General features: G+C 34.2%; 1 protein-coding gene across 8 annotated transcripts in view; it reads left to right on the top strand.

Annotated features, from left to right (window-relative positions):
* The first annotated feature begins 5,402 nt into the window (after window positions 1-5,402).
* Window positions 5,403-20,966, top strand: part of RhoGAPp190 (Rho GTPase-activating protein 190) — a 77,735-nt gene continuing 62,171 nt past the window's right edge. For 7 of the 8 annotated variants that reach the window (XM_080148204.1, XM_080148205.1, XM_080148206.1 and 4 more), the window contains exons 1-16: window positions 5,403-5,508; window positions 5,957-6,038; window positions 7,005-7,152; window positions 7,817-7,874; window positions 8,244-8,339; window positions 8,856-8,921; window positions 9,382-9,460; window positions 10,321-10,397; window positions 11,190-11,270; window positions 11,670-11,754; window positions 12,173-12,247; window positions 12,563-12,674; window positions 16,352-16,434; window positions 16,589-16,685; window positions 17,161-17,226; window positions 17,658-17,730. In XM_080148204.1, coding sequence (XP_080004330.1) covers window positions 5,500-5,508; window positions 5,957-6,038; window positions 7,005-7,152; window positions 7,817-7,874; window positions 8,244-8,339; window positions 8,856-8,921; window positions 9,382-9,460; window positions 10,321-10,397; window positions 11,190-11,270; window positions 11,670-11,754; window positions 12,173-12,247; window positions 12,563-12,674; window positions 16,352-16,434; window positions 16,589-16,685; window positions 17,161-17,226; window positions 17,658-17,730 — 1,287 coding nt within the window. In that variant the 5' untranslated portion in view covers window positions 5,403-5,499. The remainder of the gene's footprint in view (window positions 5,509-5,956; window positions 6,039-7,004; window positions 7,153-7,816; window positions 7,875-8,243; window positions 8,340-8,855; window positions 8,922-9,381; window positions 9,461-10,320; window positions 10,398-11,189; window positions 11,271-11,669; window positions 11,755-12,172; window positions 12,248-12,562; window positions 12,675-16,351; window positions 16,435-16,588; window positions 16,686-17,160; window positions 17,227-17,657; window positions 17,731-20,966) is intronic. The other variant, XM_080148202.1, reaches the window with a different exon arrangement.

The raw sequence follows: 20,966 nt of genomic DNA, 5'->3' as shown, positions 1-20,966 counted from the left end.
TCTGCACTGTTTATGTTCGTTTATCCATCCATTATTTATTGTGATTGGCTATAATTACTTATGGATGTTGTCATCTATATATACATATATAGTTCTGAAATCTATTATGATTATAAGTTACAAAATTCTTGAAGTAAAAAATTATACCATTATCAGTATGTAATATGTAATATAGTGTAAAGTATAGCCGTGTATTTTGTAATTTGTCTAATTAATATTTGACATTTGTATAATAAATGTTTTAAAAATATATTTACAGTAAAACTTCAGTCGCCAATGCAGTTTTTTTCTGTGCATAATATAATAATGTTCTATAGATTTAAAGAGTAGCTAGCTACGCTCTTAAAAAATGATTTTTAAACAAGAACACAAACGTTCATGCATAAGGAAGCCAGCAATATAAACGCAGGTCATATACACGGTTTTTATTGGGTCCAATATTAAGACGAAAGAAAGAGGGGTGTCGGGAGTGTTTAACTCTCCCTTCCCCCCATAAAAAAAAAATCATCTCGAAGGTACCCCGTCAGGGGGGGTATTAGTCCCCCTCCCACAATCTATGAATAATTATGATGTTTATAAAGTATTTGTTGAACCCAAAAATGTATTTTATAAAAGTAAAGAGAAGCTGACGCAAAAGTTAAACAAATAAAGAAAGAGTCAACTTTTATTGACTTTATAATAAAATAATCTCACACACTTGCTTGGGGGGGGGGGAGGGGGGAATTCCCCCACCTCCCAAAATTCAAATTATCCCCTTCCCCCCATTAGATGTAATAAAGTTGCGAACTTTTCCCTTTTATGGTAGTATACCCGCGTCTCCTTTCTCCAATTTTCGCGGATTTCGTCGACTCACTCCTTTCTCACACCCTTTCTCCTCACACGCCAGAGAGGAGTTTTTAAATAGCTTAAAATAAGAATACACGGCCCCCCCAAAAAAAGAGTATGGGGGGCCCCCATACTCTCTTTCATTCCCTACTCCCCCACCTCTCTTTATAAAGGCAGACGATAGGGAAATGGAAGAGAGAGGTGGGGACAAGGAGAAAAGGATATGAACAGGGAGAAAAGAGAAGGCAGGCGCGCTGTTTCATTGAATAGTTGCCAACTAAAAATGAAAATAAGTAGGCATTTTTCTAATATTTTTTTTAAAATCTACTTTCTAATTCTTCTGGCTTTCTTTTTCTATTATATTTTACAAGTAATATTTTTATACCACATTCTTTTACATTATTGGAAAAATATACTTTTTTTACTCTTAGTTGGCAACTGTTGTATGCTTTCCCCTTTTCTCCCTGTTCATTTCCTTTGCTCCTTTTCCCCACGTCCCTCCTCGATTTCCCTATCGTCTGCCTTTAAAAAGAGAGGTGGGAGAGAGAGGGAGTGAAAAGGAGTATGGGGGAGGGGGCGTGTATTCTCGAAATAAACTATTTAAAAACTCCTCTCAGAGAGGAGTTTTTAAATAGCTTAAAATGATAATACACTGCCCCCCCAAAAAAAGAGTATGGGGCCCCCCATACTCTTTTTTACTCCCCTCAACCCCCCATCTCTTTTTAGAGGCAGAGAATAGGGAAACGGAGAAGGGAGGTGGAGACAAGGAGCAAGGGATTTGAACAGCGAGAAAAGGGATAGTCAAACATGCCGTCTTATATTCTTGCCAAGCAGGCAGGCGTGTCGGGCCAGTTTCTTGCGACGGGCAGGCAAGCGTGCTGGGACACATTATATGTTGATTGGGAAAGAGAAAAGGGAGATGAACGCAAGGAGCAAGCGATATACACAGGGAGAAAAGGGGAAGGTGTCATTAATACAAGTAATGGTTGCCAACTAAAAATAAAAATAAGATTTCTAATATTTTTTATAATCCTTCTAGTTTCTTTTACTATTATATCTTACGAGTAATATTTTAATACCACATCCTTTTACATTATTAGAAAAATGTAATTTCTAGTTGGCAACTAATGAATGCTTACCCCTTTTCTCCCTATTCATATCCCTTGCTCCTTGTTCACACCTCCCTCTTCGATTTCCCTGTCGTCTGCCTTTAAAAGAGAGGTGGGGGAGTGGGGAGTAAAAAAGAGTATGGGGGGGCCCCCATACTCTTTTTTGAGGGAGGCCGTGTATTCTCATTTTAAGCTATTTAAAAACTCCTCTCTGGACTTTCCCTCTTTTCCCACCTGCTAAAATTTCCCCAACCACAGTAAAATATTTTTTTTAATATTAGAGATTTAAATATTTTGTTCATTAACTAATTTATATATGTAAGATTTATTTTTTAAACTATGCTTATATATGAAATATATATTTCAAAAATATATATATTGTTATAAAATCTCTTATATTTTTCAACTGTGACTCCCCGTATGTATAGATTTCTTCACCCCCATGCCCACAAATTTCTTTCTGTATTCCCCTTTCTATTTGATAGAGTTTAACTTAAAGTCAAGAAAATAAAACATTATGATAACCTGTTTTACCCCATCCCTTATCCTCTACCCCACTTTTGCTTTCATTACAAAATTCTTCCATCCTAACTTAACAACGCTACTCAATACTGTGGCTCACCAAATTTACACATAAGGTGACGTTAACATGGGAAATACATATAATTAATTATGAAAATAATATATCCAAGTGCGTCTGTCGATAAAAAGAGAAAGACACAATAAATCATTTAGCTCTTTATTTTTAATTTTTTAAGTTTAAAAATATTGTACTCGGCTATTCCTTGGCCGATTTAGGCTTTTAATCATATCCTGGCCGAGACAAATTTAGACCGTTGACTAATCAAAAATCGGTTCAGTTAGAGGGATACCCAACGTCTCAATTTATTGCTACCAAAAGTCTTATAACTACGTTGCAATTATATAAAAACCCGTAAATTGAGTTTAATCAAAGGAGTATACTACATATTTCAATCACGCCCTCATCCCGTGATACAGCGTGGAATTAATTTGTCATCGACCTTCTATTTGATTTACCCCACTACTTATTTTCTTCCTTCCCTTTTCACCCCTTTCCCCAGCCCAGCAGTGGCGAACAGCTGATCACATTAGTTCAACGGTGCCAGATGTACACATTTTGTGCGTAATGTACACATTTTTGACCTGATTTTTGACAAATGTACACATTGGGCAAAACCGATGAGGATGTACGCATTTTCAACATTTTTTTAAAAATGTACACGTGTACACACAAAAATTGAAATTTTCCTTCCAAAAATGGACTTTTTACCCCCAAAAATTGGCTTCCTTTCTCGATTTTCTGGTTATAAACATTGAAGTTTAACTGAATATTTATATTTTTTGTAGTAACTTATAAAATTACAACTAAAAGTGTGAGGTTGACCCCCCTTCTCCCTTAAGAGCTCCTAGATGCCACTAGTGTAATTCCTATTAGGATAGTATAGCAAATCCCCCTCGTACCCCATCCCCTTCTGCCCATTCCCCCCTCCCTTTTCCCCCTTCCCCCCCCAAAATGTACACATTGGAGGTCCAATGTACACCTTATTTGTACACTTTGATCTGAAAAATATCTGGCAACTATGCATTAGTTCGAGGATTTTTACACAACAAAAATAATATAATCCAAACAATTCATTATTTATTTTCGCGGATTTTTATTATTACAGTGAATTATAATGCAAAAATAGGACATTTTTTATGAATGAATTTATTGCTTTTCCATACAATATAATTATCTTATATATTTAAGTTATTTCAATTGGACAAAATTTGTGATTTAAGATTATTTGATGACAATATTGTGAAGTGACGCACCCTTTCAATTTTTTAAAGCGCAGCTTCATGATTTGTTTATATAGTGAAAATTTACATTTTATTATTAAAATCGTTACTTTTATTACTTTTATATGAACATATCTACAATTTAGAAAATATTGAAACGAAAAATTAGATTTATTAATTTAAACCTCAAATTTTTTCTGCATAATGGTCAGAACTTTAATTGTATTGCATATTTTATAGATTTAAAGTTAATATGACCAACTTAAAATATCATAGTCTTGGGTACTGCTTTCGGCTGCAAAAAATCTTTTGCGATGTCAGATAACGCTTTAATAGAATATTATCTTGCACATTATGAAAGAATTCTTTCTAAGAAGAAATAATTTTAACAAATGTAGTTTCTCTTTATTTTTAAGTTTTATAAAAATTGAGTTAACTTTATAAGGATTATTTAAAGTAGGTAAATTCTTTAAAAATATTAACGTATACACATAGTGTACCTCTTTGAATGGATTCTCAACCCAAATATTGCAGATCGACAACCAACTCTTAGATTGCATATCTTGTCTTGAAGTCCTAACTGTGCGTGCGCGCATGGTATATATTTTTAATAAGTTGCACCATTTCTTGGGCCAAGGCATTAATATATACCCCGACTTAATGTTGTACTTCTGCATGACATATCAGCAGTAGGTATATGTTTTGACGTCTTTGGGTATGTTAGGCAACCTACAGTCGTGTGTTTCAATAAACCTTAACCCTTAACAGTCGGGCCCCTTGCCGCACCTTAATCAGTCGGGGGGAGGGGGGCGTTCAACGCCCCCCCTCATTATCTCAGTTCCTATTAGAGCTAGAGGGCTAAAATTTTTTGTGCAAGTCCCCTGTGTTATGGTGAATTTCCGACCTTAAGTAAGTCAAGGTCAATTTCCGCTTCCTTCACCCTTTTATTTAACAACCTTTGTTTTTAGGTCCTTTTTTACTTAAAAATTTTAAACGGCTGTAATTTTTTTATTTTTAAAGCTAGAAGAAAATTTTTTTTTGCAGAAAATGTTTATTTTATTTAAATTTTATATTTGAAATATCAAAACATAAGTTTCAGCGGCCGCAGCTGTACTTGGCAGCTGCCAGCCGCCGCAGTCGGCGGTCGGCGGGAAAACGGCGGCGAATCTTTAGGAAATTTTAATACATTATGTAGACATGTAAGAAAAGCTTTAGTTTAAAATTTGAAGATTCTAAGTCAAAAATTGCGGCCACAGGAGCATTTTAAAGATTTCTGGAGACCTGGAGGATCAGGACCTGCAGGATCATACCTGGAACCTGAAATTGACTTGAACACCTGTATTTAGTATGAGGATGTACTACTAGAGGATATTTTAGTATTTTGGTAAGATAAAATGCTTTGTTTAAATCAAAAACAAATTTTTGTTCTTTACCTGGATGACCCTGCCAGGTTTGCTGGCATCCTGTGCCCGCCAGGATGGAGATATTCAAAAAATTCCAACTCTCAGTTATGTGTCATACCCATACTTAAAAAGTCAAGCAGTTTGGGCTCTTTATCTTTTACACACAGAAAATGAGATAGAAAAAACCGGATGGGGGGGCGTTCAACGCCCCCCCCCCCCGACCGTTAAGGGTTAAGTAAGAAAATTTTCATAGCGAAGCTATTCTACATTATTGTTTTGTAGAAAATATGTAGCACCTGAAGAGATCAGAGATATAAATACCTACTTTACTAGGTGAGAAAATGTTCTATTGGCTATAAATGATTAAGGTTGGATTTTTAATTATTTTTTTTTGTTGTAAATATGTTTTGTGTGTTCTTTTAAAGATTGGGGTGAGAGGGTGGGAGGTGAAAATGCCTCTTTTAAATAATTAACGCAAAGATTCCCGTAAAAATGTGACAGAACTGATTTTATATGGAAAAAGTCTGATATCTAATAGGTACAATTTTGAACTGCGAAGACTAAAATATGGAAGCATAAATATTACTGCCGACAAAAACCGAGATCTTTATCTCCATACCTACTTTAAAAAGTGACGGAAAATGGTATTTTTCGGTGGTTTTTTTTTTTTTAATTATGGGGGAGTGGGATTTGTTTCAAGAAAGTCTCAGTTTCATTTTTATTTTACTGATATGGTCCTCCAAACTAATCTACCAATTTTTAAAATGAGAAGATAATATTTTCCTATATTATTCAATACCTATTATTTGTGTATAGGCAATGGATGGGGGAAGGGGCAAACTGGAGTCCTGGAGTTTGACCCTTGGCGCTGGAGGGAGGGGTGTCATCAAGGCCGCAGGTAATTTTTAACCTCTTTCTTTCCTGTGCTACTCTTTGGATTAAAACAAGGATGACAGCATCCATAAGTAGCGAAGCTCAGAAATTATGAATGTATATTATGAATATATTTACCATATACCAGTGTCATCCTATATATTTGATGAAATAGGGAAATGACGAAAACTTCAAATTAACGCAACCTTTGTTTTACGAAAAATTAAAAATCTAGGAATCGATCTAGCACCACAATATATAAACAAATCTTAATGAAACTTTATGGAAATATGTAGACTATTAGCATATTCAATCCCTGATAATTTCAGCCGTAAATTTTGAATAGGAATTGAGAAAACAATAGAAAACCTAAAAATCTAGGAATCGATCTAGCACCCCTATTAATAAAAAAATCGTAATAAAACTTAAGGAAAATATGTAAAATGTAAATTTAAGCAATCCCTGAAAATTTCAGCCCATTATCTTAAAAAGGAGTTGAGAAAATCAGAAAAACATGAAAATGTAGGAATCGATCTAGCACCCCAAATGACAGACGGTTGGACAAAACAATGTATAGATTAGATGGGAATATGTTATAAGAATCTTCACTAAAAATTTCAGCTGTCTATCTTTTATAGGAGCCGAGAAAATCACGTTTCCCCCACTTTGTCTCAGACGGACGGACAGACGGGCGGACATTTCGAATTATAGAGTAGCTTCGCTACTAAAAAAACTTAATGTAGGCCTATTAATGTAAGCCTCTAGAATCCTCTAGTTCACCTAAAGAACGATGAGAGGGAACTACCTTACACTTTCATTTTTAGCATTAGAAAAAAGTAATCTTTTTTTTTGGGGGGGGGGTGTATTTTTCTTTTGGCTATTTTCTTATAAACATTTTGAGAAACTTTGAAGTAAAGAGGAACCATATGACATATCGGTCCAGCGGTGCGGCTAGCAAGATCTTTTAATAAAAAAGGATACCAATTTTTAGGCGGATTGACCCTCCGACGCGGCGGGGAGAATTCCGGAAACGGCGGCCCCGGGGCCGCGAAACTTGTCACCATTTCCGTGGTCGGATTGTCGGGCGGTGAGAAGGAGAAAGGGTCCATGGGCATTGGCAAGTCTTGTCTCTGTAACAGGTACTGTAACAAGTGTAGAAGTTAATTAAGTATCGTTATAATGTTACAGCGGCTTTGCCTCTTTAATCTAGTGGCTCTGCATTGAAAGGGGCAGAGAGATGATAGAAAAAACGCTTAAAAGCATTCCAAGAGTTATATCTGAAAATAAAATAGCCTAAAACCATTATGACACCTATGTGTAGTTACCTAAATGGGAGAACCCAAACGGTTCAGTAGTTATTTAGATCTTAAGCCCCAGACAAAAAAACCTTATTACTTTACGTATATACAACGAGATTTTAAGCTTCTGACGGACATACAGACATCGTTCTACTTTGTGTTATATGGATAATAGGATTTTATATTTCGTTATTTATTAGGTACCTATCTCATATTAACTAGGTACATGAATTGCTTAAATTTGAAAATTGTGAAATAGGCAGATTGTTTTAAAATGTCTTCTACCTACTACTATTTAAAAAATTAAAAGATATTTTGAAAAAAAATCTCCTTTAATAGTTTGAAAAATCCTCTAATTGTTTTGTGAAAATCATTAGTATTGCGAAAGCATGAAACTTAAGGATAAGTAAAATAAAAATACGTTGCTACCTATACTAGGTATATATAATATGTACTAATAGTGCAGTATTAATCTGTCTATTTATCCATCTATTTATATATCTAGATTTGTATGTCAAGTAGCAGATGATTATAATGTTGACCATATCTCAGTTCTAAGCCAGGTATGATAATAGTTATTTATCGCCTCATATTATAGACAGCTTTCCGCGGATATTAAAATGAAAAATTTCAAAATAAAACCAGTTTCTAACAGCCTCGGTGTGCGAAGGCATCATATTTTTTAGACAGCTTTTCGCGTTTATTAAAATGCAAAATTATATGATTAAAACCAGTTTTGTTAGCCTCGATGATCAAACGTTTTAAACCAATGAATAGAAGAACTTTTTCAAAATGTTTGGGTACCAGTACATTTTGTTATACCTAGTCTATTTGTCCCACCCACTCTTACTGATAATTTTAAGACGTTGGATTCCAAAAATTATTTTTTTAATAAATAAAAACCTTTGCATGAAACTTTCTTTTTTTTTCAGTCCGATTTTTCTGGCCGAGTTGTGAATAACGACCATTTTCTGTATTGGGGTGCTGTCAACAAACAGACTGAAGATGGCATGGAGTTTAATATACAGGTAGGCTGACACATAACAGACAACCCTTTGATTGCGCGATCATATTGCCACTGATTATAAGTTGCGCCTATTCAAAGGCTATTTGTTTACTGTATGCTTATCATCCAATTAGTGTAACTTGTAACTGATTATGAGTAGTACTAGTAGGTATTATTTTAGCATTTGTAAATAGACTTACTGCTGTCCGTCCAGACATGATAACAGCAAGTCGAGACCTACCTACCATTTATATTAAACAATACGGGAAAATTTTGTACTTTTTGTTATCAGCTAGGGGGGGGGGGGATAGTCTATAAACAGATTAAATAGATTTTTTAAGTAGAATGCTAATTAGCTTGGTATACAATGAAAGTGGCTGTTAATTGGCCAAGACATTTCCCTTACAGTTTTTTTATATTTTTGTTTCGATTTAAGTTATGATACAATTTTATCTTCGAATCCATCTCAATAGGACCCTTTTATAGATAGACATACAGACATCCGATTGTTTAGTTGCTAATAATATTATTTGTTAAGGTGGTTGAACAGACCGAGTTTATTGACGACGCTTCTTTTAAACCTTTTGTTGCCAGTGGCAAACAGGTGAGTGGGTGTGTGTGTGTGAGTGTGGCAAACTGGTTAGTTTATATAGAAAGGCTTAAATGTACATTTGTTTGATACGAGTATTTTCGTTTGTTTCTTTATTACTTTGTGTTAGGTTAGGGCATGTAATGCATATTTGGCATTGAAAAGCCCCTCAGGGTTTTGCCCCCCCCCCCCCCCCCGTAGATGAAAGCACCATAGAGTTGGTAAATACGATTCTTATTATAGTAAACCCAGATTTCTCAAAAATTGCTTTCAATCATGTCTATCATAGATTTCGAAAAGACGCCTACCTAGCTTAATCCCCCCCCCCCCTTATAGATGCCTAAAAACTGATTAGGTATATATAGTAGTAGATATATTTTATTACTCTTTAGTAGTGTAGGTAGATACTTACAACTAGGCTAAGGAGTACAAATGTCACGTGACTCAATGACTATATCTTGTTTATTTATTTCAGGAGCCCTATGTACGGAGATGTGCTTCCACAAAACTAGTTTCTGCTGAAAAATTAATGTATATTTGTAAAAATCAATTAGGTATGTTTTGTTATTCTTGTAAGTAAGTGGGGGGGGGGGGGGGGGTTTAATGCAACCATCTCGTAATCAGTGAGCAAATGGCACTTAGAATTCGAATTTTGATCTGGAATTTTGTATCAGTAATCCTTAGTAGGTCTATTTTCCCTAAATTGAACAAAAAGTTGGAAAAGTTACAGCTAACGGCTGGCGGCTCAGCACTTTAGCCACTTTTAAAACTATTTTCAAGGGAAATCATCACGGAACCTATCCCTACATAATACTCTATGCTGCTCCAAAACGTTTTCAAACGGTTCTAGCCGCTAGTTGCTGGTACTAGAAATCTAAAAATGTTTTTTTTGTATCATTGATTTCACATGATTTAAAGCAAAAATATGTTTCAAAAAATTGATTCCTACATAATTTATGGCAGATTTGCCCTAAAAATAGCCAAAAAATGGCTAAACGGCTGAGCCGTTAGCCGTTACTTTTTCTACTTTTTGTTCGATTTAGGGAAAATAGACCTACCAAGGATTACTCATGCAAAATTTCAGATCGAAATTCGAATTGTAAGTGCCATTTGCTCACTGATTACGAGATGGTTGCATTAAACCCCCCCCCCCCCCTTATTTAGGTTTAAATGAAGTGATTTTTAAACATCCTAGAGAGTAGCCTAAAACTATCCCAAGATTTGAATATAATAACAAATTACCTCAAAAGCAGCACAAAATCTATGTAAAGGTTACCTAAACTAGAGAACCCAATCGGTTCAAAATTAACTTATTGAGATCTTAAGCTAAATGATGTGTTGGCGAATTTGTAATTTCAACAAAAAAAATCCATTTATGAAGCTGCTCTTAAATTATCATTTTCTGTATATTTAGGTCTAGAACAAGAATTTACAGAACAGCTGATGCCAGAAGGAAGAGTCAGCATTGACGCTTTTATTTGCGTATTTGATGTAAGTTTAGCTTTGACGCTTTTATTTGCGTATTTGATGTTACTTTTACATTGACGCTTTTATTTGCGTATTTGATGTTAGTGTATCCTATATCCTTTCATAAACCAATGAACCAATATGGCTCTCCTTTACTTTTAAGCTTCAAATAGGTCCTGGAAAGGTTTTTAACTATTTTTAAGAATGGTAAAAGGGCACCTATAATCAAAAAGACGAAATTGCCCCTAGAAAAATTTACATCTAAAGATTATTTCTACAATATTCTACTCAATAATTCTATCTCTCTAGCTACATCAATTCATCTAAAGGTATCTATTATCTATGTTCCTAACAAAACACTTGAGAAACAAGTAAAAACTATAACAGTATTCTACTCTATCTATCTATCTATACATATTAAGATATATAAGTTTTCCGGAATTTTAATGTTAGGGGGAGATTTGAAATCTGCATCAAATTTTAAGGATTTTTTATAAAATTCGTTTTTTGTATAATTCTTTATCTAAAAGCGGAAATGCATTTTAAGTTAATTAATTTTGACCAATAGGATAGGTGGATTTTAAACTACCTGTGCTCTAATTGGTTGAATGATGTACGCCATCCAATCAGAGCGCAGATTTTTTAAATCCACCAATCACAGATGCCAAAATTAATTAACTTAAATTGCATTTCCGCTTTTAGATAAAGAATTATAGAAAAAACGAATTTTATAAAAAAAAAATCCTCAATTTGATGCAGATTTCAAAATTCCAGAAAACTTATATATCTTAATACATATTATCTATCTATGTATAGGTAAGCTTGGTTCCTAACAGAACACTGGAGAAACAAGTAGAAACTACAGCTCAGATACTTAATTGTCTTATCAAAACCAAGGAACACATTACACTTTGAAAATTCACTAATTCTAGTTTTAAGCCTTTTTTGAGAAAGGTTCACTTCTTCCATCAAATTTTTTTTTATGTTTTCTCGTCAGTTCTTTGGCCTTGAGGACTTCTGAAATGATAGTTTCAAAAAAAGCTTGTCTGTTCGTAAGGTTTTAATAACACTAATGTTTTCTATCTACAAATTAGCCTAGGTCAATTGCAATCCCTTAGTTTTTGGGGAAGGGATCAAATGTACAATGGTTAGTTATACAGGTTAAATATAGATGTCTTGAAATAGACACATTTTTACAATACATTCATTTCAAAAGGAGCATAGCTGCTCATACTATATGTCTGTCCGCTACAGTACGTCATCTAGATTATAATAAAATGTGTAAACTTGAATTAGAAACCTGTTGTTCTCGTCACAACGAAAAACGAAGAGGCCAATGAAATATTTGTCAGGGAGGCAGAAAGACTGGTCAATAGAAAAGGTAATTTTGGAAGAATATTTGGAACCATATGAAGATAAACTAGTTTCTTCAATTATATTTTATTTGCAACATACCTATGTTTGCAACTAAGCATCGGTTTTAATTATAATTCACTGTTATAATTCAAAAATATCCCAAAACCCATCCTAGGTCTTAAAGATAAAAGTAGCCTAAAACAACCCAGGGACTTACGTAAAGATTCACTTAAATAAGGAACAGAAAAGGTTCAGTATTTAAATTGAAATCTTAAGTCAGACAAAAAAAATTTATTACTTAGAGTGTAATAATTTGGACTTTCTCAAATTCCTTACATGAACAACCTTAAAATTAACTTTGATAGGCACCTAAATATTTCTGATCATGCGTTTTGAAACATTTTTAGATTTTTTGTCTACCTAAATATTATTTTTATCTTCAGAATTCCGTGGGATGATACCCATAGTAGAGACCTCTTCACATGAGAATATCAATGTGGAAAATGCTTTTTTTCTAGGTAATTTATATTCAGCATTTTAATAGACAGCTATAGATTTAAAATAGGGTTAAAATCTTTTTTTGTGTTAACGCCCGGCAGTATTGATGCCTAAACCCTGCGGGGCCAATACCTAACCTAACCTGACCTAAAGTAAAGCACAATTACACAAAAACTATCCTTCTCTCCTATTTTCAATTTAAAAAGGGGGGGGTGCGGTTTTCTCTGCTCGACTAGGCACTTTGGAGAAAACCTCTATTTTTCTGTTTCTAACATAATTCAACCATATACCTACATACATATTTTGTAATTAATATAATATTTGAATTATTTTAGCGAGCACTCTGATTGACCGGAATCGAGCTGGCCGGATCCGGGTGATGTCCTACCAGGACGCCAGCAGGATGCGCCGGGAGGTCCTGGAGTCGACACAGGAACAGTTTGCCAGGTATATTCAGGGAGGGAGGAAATATTGGGCTGCTACACTAGTTTCCAAAGTATTATAATAACGTTTTCTTATTCGTTGGCTCAATAACTTTGCGGATTATTGTTGTATTTTGATTGGTTTGTTCATTAAGTTGAGTGTCCAAACGTTTTAACCACTAATTTTAATCTACAGAAGGAGAATTATTGTGTATTATCAATGGGATATAAATCAATTTAGTAGCTATTGTCTTATCCCTTTCAGGGTTGTCATTTTGGGCGGGCGCTTTTGGGCGGGCAGTTTTGGGCGGGCGGTTTTAGGCCGCCCAATATAAGGTCCTTTTGGGCAGTTTGGGGCACCCCCCATTTAGGGGGAGAGAAAAAGGGGAGGGGGTTAAAAAAGAGGGGGGGCGGGCCTATTTTTTGGGTGATATCCTTATACTAAAGTAACAGGATGTGTGTCTGTTTGTTTGTTTGTGTGTGTGTTTGTACCGAAGAATCTCGCTAACCGCTGAACCGATCGGGTTCTCCTTAACAGGGTAGCTTCTTATAGGTTCTGGGAAGGTTTATAACTATTTTGGGGGAGGGTACCACCACCCTCCTAAGAGAAATCGCCCCTAGAAAAAAATTACACTCCCCCAAAAACTTTTAAAAATTTTTGTTTAAACTAAAAATAAAAATGGGGGGGAGGAAACCCACCCCCTCCCACCAAAAAAAAAAAAATATTCCCCCCCCCCAATTTTTTTTACTTTTTCTTTTTAAATCTAGTATAATAATTGGATTATCAAATTTGACTCTCCCCTCCTCAAGTGCCCCTAGAGGCCTCTAGGACCGTAGCTGCTAGTCTATAATACAAAGTAGCTTGATGTCTGTCCGTCTGTCTGTCCGTCCGTCCCTTAAGATCTCGGTAACCACTGAACCGATCGGATTCTACTCTTCAGGGAATATACCTACTGGTCCTGTGGTGGTTTTAGGCTATTTTCTTAGGGGGTGGGACACCCCTAACCCCCCCCAAAAATAAAAAAACTCACCCCCCAAAAATTTTTTTTTTTACATTTTTTGTAAAATCTCAGTAACTGCTGATCAAATTGGGCTCTACCCTTCTGGGAATATACCTACTGGTCTTCTGGTGGGTTTGAGCTATTTTCTTGGGGGGTGGGACACCCTAACCTCCCAAAAAATAAAAAAATCCCCACTTCCAAAATTTTAAATTTTTAAAATTTTTGTAAACAAAAACCAGTAATTGGGGTGGGGGAACCCAAATGCAACATGGGGCAAGACATGAATCCCCCCCCCCAAAAAAAAATTTAAATATTTTTTTTTATTTTAATTTTTGTGTATGCGAACAACCTAGGTTTAATTTTTACCAATTGAAATTTTTGTGTATACGGCAAACAACCTGGGTTTAATGTGTACAAATTAAAATTTTTGTGCATAAAACGCACAACCTGGGTTTAATTTTACCACAGAGTAATTTAACAAAGAATAATTTTTTTGAATATTTCTATTTAGGAGGGTTGACTTCCCATTACTTCATAGGGCGAAGCCCCTAGAGGCTAGGGGCGAAGCCGCTAGTTAACTATATAAATTAGTAAGCTTTTTTTGTATCTAGAGAAGGATTTCGCTAACTGCTGAACCGATATGGTTCTACTTTCCAGTGGAGCCTTTATAGGTCCTGAGATGGTTTTAGGCTATTTTATTTCTAATAATAAGTCTAGGTATGGTTTTAGGCTATTTTATATCCTTTTTATATGCTTTTTACGACATTTGCCCAAAAAGGGTGCCCAAAACCACTTTTGGGCGCCCAAAACCCGCCTAAAACCCTTTTGGGCATTTGGGCCGCCCAATATAAAAAAAAGTGCCCAATTCGACAACCCTGATCCCTTTAGATCCCTGTATTGTAGTGCGGTATTCTTAGTTGCCAGCGAAGCTACTCTATAATTAGAAGTGGTGATGGATAAAAATGTGAATCTTTAAACTGCTAAAGATTATGGCTGAAAATTTTGGCAAATATTCCTTGTACCAATGAGCTTCCTTTACACAACTTACTAGTCCGTCGGTTTGACGGTCACACAAAGACATAAAAATATGTATCTTACTAATATTCATAGGTTTCGTGATTTTTGAAAAATATTTTTTATGCTACTGACCAAAACATTAAATTTGTAACTCACTTTGTCTGTTTGTCCATCCTTGTTTTTTTTTGCTTCGCTATTAATTGATGTTGTCATCCTGTTACTTATATAAAGGAAGATAGAATGATAAATTAACTTTATATGCATCCAACACAAACCCATGTTAAATGTTTTGCACTTTAGTAAGATTGCAAATATAGCAAGAAACTTGGATTTATCTATTTTCAATTAAAAATAGTATCCTAAAGTAATTGGAAGTATGTCAGTTAGTGTAATTAATTTAATTTTAAAAGCCATAATATGTTGATAAGGTATTGTGAAAAAAGAGTTATATTAATAATCGAGACTCTTGGTGTTGCTTCATCAGTTTAAAACTGCGTTTTTAGAAGCAAGACTACTTTAAAATTCACTTAATCAATTCGTCAGTCAGTCCGTTAAGCTATAGGAAAAAATGTGATTTTCTCGTCTGCTATTCAAGAGACAGCAAAATTTCCCGTGAAGATTTTTGTGACATCGCATCATCTATTCTATTCATTGCTTTGTTAGTTTATCTATCCCATGATTTTCTTGTGCTTCGCTACTTAAGAATGTTGTCATCCTTGTTTAGAAAAGCTTTTCTTTGGATCATTTATCCTACCCATGCATATAAATCCTGTAATACAGACCAATTTAGCTAGAATCTCTAAACTTTGATTGGATTCGTCAATTATGCAACATACAGGCATCTCATGGATCTAGAAAGTGATAAAAAATTTTAAAAAAAGTCTAGGTCCCCAATACTTATATTAGACCAATAGGATTACACCGTAGGAACAATCTTACTACATTTTTGGTCAAAAAGTGTACACATTTTGGTATGAAAGTTCAGTTTTTTTTATTCATATTTAAAGTCAGCTTTTAATAGTTGAATTTCTTAGGGAAAAGATTTCGTTTAATAAATTCGTCACTTGTTGAAAATTAGGTACCTATGTCACTTAATACAAAAACTTAGAAATTCCTTTTAATTTTGACGGATTTTTTATTCGAAATGTGACATTCCCTTTTCCCTAGAGATTTTTTTTAGAAATGTAAGAATTTTCTATTCTTAGACATTGAGGCTCTATGTTAGTTTACAAGCGAAGCTTTTTTCTATGATTAGGGTTGGTCCCTCCATCATAGGATTAATGGTTAGTTCGGATGTTTAATTTAGATTTGTTAGAATCGTTCATTCAATTTTAAATATTAGACACTTCTAAATCAGAGAGACATCGTTCTATCGATTTCAAATATAGCCATTTCTAAAATGGAAGGACCGTAAGCCCACGTTAATAACATTTGTTGATTTATACCTATACCTAAACTTTTTTTATTTAATAATTTTATTCAATTGAATCTCTCCTATGATGATAAATTAAATTTTCACCTCTGTTGTATTAAATAATCAAAATTTTGTGAATGTACCCAAAGTTTTGAGCCAACAGATGATATGGCATGGTAATAAACTTTGCGTACCAAAATAATTCTTAGTACAAAGGACTCTGGTTATTTTATGCCTGCTTTAAATATAACTTGCATTGTTTTTTTCCAGACTTGTACGTAACGAGGTGACGGACTACGGTGCTTCCTGGACAGTGGTTGTGAAGAAGCTCTCCAGCTGTCCAGAATTCCAGGAATGGATATACAATATGTGGATATTGGGACAGGACAATTTTTGTCGGCAATTTAGGTTGCTGATATAGGCCTACGATATTGGTCAAAACTATCCTATGGTCAGGGGAGGGGAAATTCTCTCAATATCCACTTATTTTATATTCATTATTCCAGGCCTTTGTCGACCATTTTGGCGGGGCGGCCGCGCAGCGGATATTCCGCCGTCACGTCAAGAAACTCAAGGATAATTATCTCAGTGAACGCGTTGCCCGGTAATTTTGTAATTTTTTTATTCTGATTAGGAACCGCTAGGGAGCGGGAGGTAGGTTAAGGGTTGTATTGAGGTATCTTAAAGCTGAAGTCTTTGGAAGTTAAATTGAGTTTTATCCACAGTGAAATGAAAAAGTTTTTGAGCCAATTTTTGCAAATGCCCTTTTTTGCCACTATACTTATAGGTACCTAATAATTTCGGTCATATCACTTAAATTCCCTCGTCGAGCACAGCAACCTCCTTCCTTTTTTTTTGAAATAAATTGAAAATAATGGGGCAGATTTAGTTTTGGATTTGTTTATTACTTTAGGTTAGGTAAGGCTGGGTAACATTAGGTGATGGGTAGGACGCCTTAGGTATTGGCCCCGCAGGGGTTTGGCATAGGTAAAAAATTTACTTTCAAGTTGGAGAAAGCACCAATTTTTTTTGCTAATGTCAAAAATGTATTTTCTGTAATATTTATTCTTTTTCCCCAGATATTTGGACCTTTTACCTGAAGCCTTACAGGAGCTCTTCCCTGACTTGGCTGCACTTCATGACGAGTAAGTATCTTCTTGCTATCTTTCTTGCTATCTTTCTTGCTATCTTTCTTGCTATCTTTCTAGCTATCTTCTTGCTATCTTTCTATCTAAATATCTATCTATATCTTCCCTGACTTGGCTGTTCTTTATGACGAGTAAGCAAACCAATAGATATCTTCTTTTTATCTTTCTATCCGTATAATTTTCTGGATACCTAGATATTGTTCTTTTATACATAAGTTTTGTTTTCATTCTTAATAATATGTAAGCTAAGTTTAAAGTTAATAAACTAAACCATTACTTTCTTAATATTGGGTGGAATTATTTAGGTTATAAGTGTGTTAGCGCACTTGCGTGTGTGTGAGTGGGTGTTTGTTTGAGTGTGTGTTTATGTGTGTTTATTACGTAAAAGTACATTACAGACCACCCAATCAAATACATTTTTGTTACAGGGACTGGATATCAGTGCAGGAGAAAATACGGGAGCACCCGGAATTTGACAGATGGTTCGTCGAATATCCAGAGGTAAAAACTAGTTGTCCTAGCAGATTAAAACTTTACATTATTTGCTTTGGTTTTATAGACAAAATCACAGTTATGATACCAACTAGCGGCTGCGCCAATGGCATCTAGAGAAGGAAGGGTAAAATAGCCTAAATCTATCCCAAGTTTCAAATTAAAAAATAATAAAGCCCAAACAATACCTGGGCCTATATGAGAAACAATAGGTAATAATTGTCTCTATTAAAAAAATTTTTTGTTTGAACATTGTTTTCTTAAATATATTAGAACTGTTAAAAAGTATAGGTATATTTTTATTGAATTACAATTTATTAGTATCTGTTACTGTGTTATTGCTATATAATTTTTTAATAAAAGGATGACAATCTTCATAAAAGCGAAGCTCATAAATTAGACGGTAGGTAGGAACTTGTAAAGTGTCAGAACGTATTAAGAACCTAGAATATAATTGATAATTTTAAACAAAATTTTTTGCAAAATTCTGCTTATGGACACCTACATTTTATCATACCTTGTTGTCATAGTAATCAATGTTCCAATAATCACATAATTAGGATAATTATTTCATACAAAAATAGTTAAAATCAGCATGTTTTACATGGATTCCTTTCTGGTAACGATGATAGAGTTGCTACGATTTATAAATTGTACCCAACTGTTTCAGAAATCAACAAACATGCAAAGTTTGAAATCAATCAGACAATTCGAACATGCCTCAATTAACGATAAGAGCTATCCCTAACGAACAGACAGACTAACTTCAATTATAGAGAAGCTCCGCTTTTAAAAATTGTTATCTTTATTGATAAGAGAATTCAATTGGCATAATGTTGTAATTGGCTCTTATCTTTATAATCAAGTAATTTGATACTTTTTAATACAAGTTAACTTAAGTTTCCAACGCTAGATGTTGTTTATAAAATATGCCTTTCTTAATTCATTTGGTTAGTTTTAGCTAGAATTAGATAGTATTTTAGATTCTTTTTTTGCTGTGATATTTGAGTCTAAATTTAGATACGAACATGATCATTTAATACTAGGTTATTTAAGACAATCTTTATTAAAAAATGATTAATATGTATAAAGTTTATTATGAATTAAGAATTGTAATAGTATCTTGACTACACCTTTGTGTCCATTCTTACTTATTTATTTTACCCATGAAAGGTAGGGTATCTCAATTTAGCAGGGAGGGAGGGTGCATTGAGCTGTTTATTACAATAGTCCCCAAAGTTTTATAATAACGTTTTCTTATTCGTTGGCTTAACAACTTTGGGGACTTTTATTGAATTGTGATCAGTTGGTTCATTAAGTTCAGTATCCAAACGTTTAAACCACTTAAATTGTAATTTACAGAAGTGGTAATTTTGAGTATCATCATTGGGAATGTACATAAATTTATCGGCCATTTTCTTATCCCTTTAGATCCCTGAAATTTAAGAATTCTAGTAAGGAACAAATTTTCTCCTCTGGGATTAGGGGGGAGGGGGCTGAACGTGAAGGGGGTAAAAAAGGGTTATCTCAAAAACCGCTTATCTCAAAAACGCCCATCTCATCCCATTGATTAAGTTTAGAAAAGTATCAGTGTCTATTCTTTTCCACCAATAATTTTAGTGTACATGATGATAGTTTTGTTTCTCACAATTATAAACTAAAACAGTATCATATTGAAAATTTCAGTTATATCACAATACATTTGTTTGTTAAAATTTTAAAATCATCAAAATAAACACATTCATACAGTAAAACTGATAACAACATATTTGTGAAGCGAAGCTCTTCTACGATTATATTCGGTCCTTACGTCCTCCGTAACATATAGCTCATATCGTTGAATTAGGCATGTTAGAATTGTCCCATCGATTTCAATAAACGTAGCTTTTCTATAATTGAGGTCGGTCCGTCCGTCAGTCCGTAAAGGGTAGCTCTTTTCGTTAATTTCGGCATGTTAGAATTGTCCTATTGATTTCAAACTTTGCATGGTGATTTCTGTAATAGTTAGGTAGGATTTAGAAAGCGTAGCAACTCTTTAATCATTACCAGAATGTCTGTACGTCCATATTAAACATGTTGATTTTTTAACTTTTTTATAACAGCAAATTTTTTATTTGATATGATAATTCGATTGATCTGATTTTTGCATACTGATGACTCGGACAACAAAGTACAACGTTATAAGCGGAGCCTCTCTATAGTCAAGTCCTAAAAATGTAAGTATGTACTTAAACATTCCCTGTATTTAAGCAGTTTTTCAACAAAATTACCTAAAATTTTGTTACGAATTTATGCATTTATATTCTGATTATTCAATTCTAACACTCTACAAGTGATATTGTTCGTTTGTTCTACCATTTCAGAGCTTATCTTTTATGGATGTTGTCATCCTTGTTTACTGATCCTTTATAAGATTTTGTTTTATGCTTTGCTTTTATGGATGTTGTCATCCTTCTTTACTGATCATTTATAAGATTTTGTTTTATGCTTTGCTTTTATGGATGTTGTCATCTTGTTTACAACTTAAGTCACAATATAAATGAATTTGTTTATTTAAAGCCACATGAAAAGATAAGAAATCTATAAATAGATAAGCGATTCTCGTCAATTTTAGTTTAAAATTTCTCCGCGACGCGTCTCTCAAAAAAATGGCCTTGAATTCGTAAGGATGTTTGTTAACAAAAATTGCCTTTTGGTTATTTTTACATTGACATATTTTACAGCTAATATATATTAATTTTTTGAAGTTTCCAATTAAGCTACTTTTTGCAATAGAAAGAAATATCTAAAAATAGTAAAATATTTATTTATTTGTGGTTTATGAATAAGTTAGCTCTATCTAGTAGTAGCTGAACTACATTCACAGACCTAACCATATTTTTAGTAGTAAAGCTACGCTATATTTAATTCTTGTCTGTGTGTGCATCTATAAGTCTATCTTCAATCCTTGCATTAGAGGGTGGGGGGGGGGGGGGGGTGATTTTCTGGGCTACTATATTTAAAAGAGACTACTAATTCTTTTTTGTTAAGATACCCCTTACCAAAGATCATCTGAGTGCACATCAATCTTCCTGGGGTTGATTAACACCCCCCCGCCCCCCACTGTACTTGACTGGTTCCTAATGTAAGAACAGCTGTTGAGATTTTCTGGCTATAAATATCTGCAAAATATTAAATACGTAGATATAGTGACATGGGAATTTTTCTCGTCAATTTAGGTTGATAATACAGTCCTCAGACATTGG

Source organism: Acartia tonsa, chromosome 14, assembly GCF_053477335.1.
Source record: "Acartia tonsa isolate MP-2025a chromosome 14, ASM5347733v1, whole genome shotgun sequence".
Lineage (NCBI taxonomy): Eukaryota > Metazoa > Arthropoda > Copepoda > Calanoida > Acartiidae > Acartia > Acartia tonsa.
This window is presented reverse-complemented; position numbering and strand designations above follow the sequence as displayed.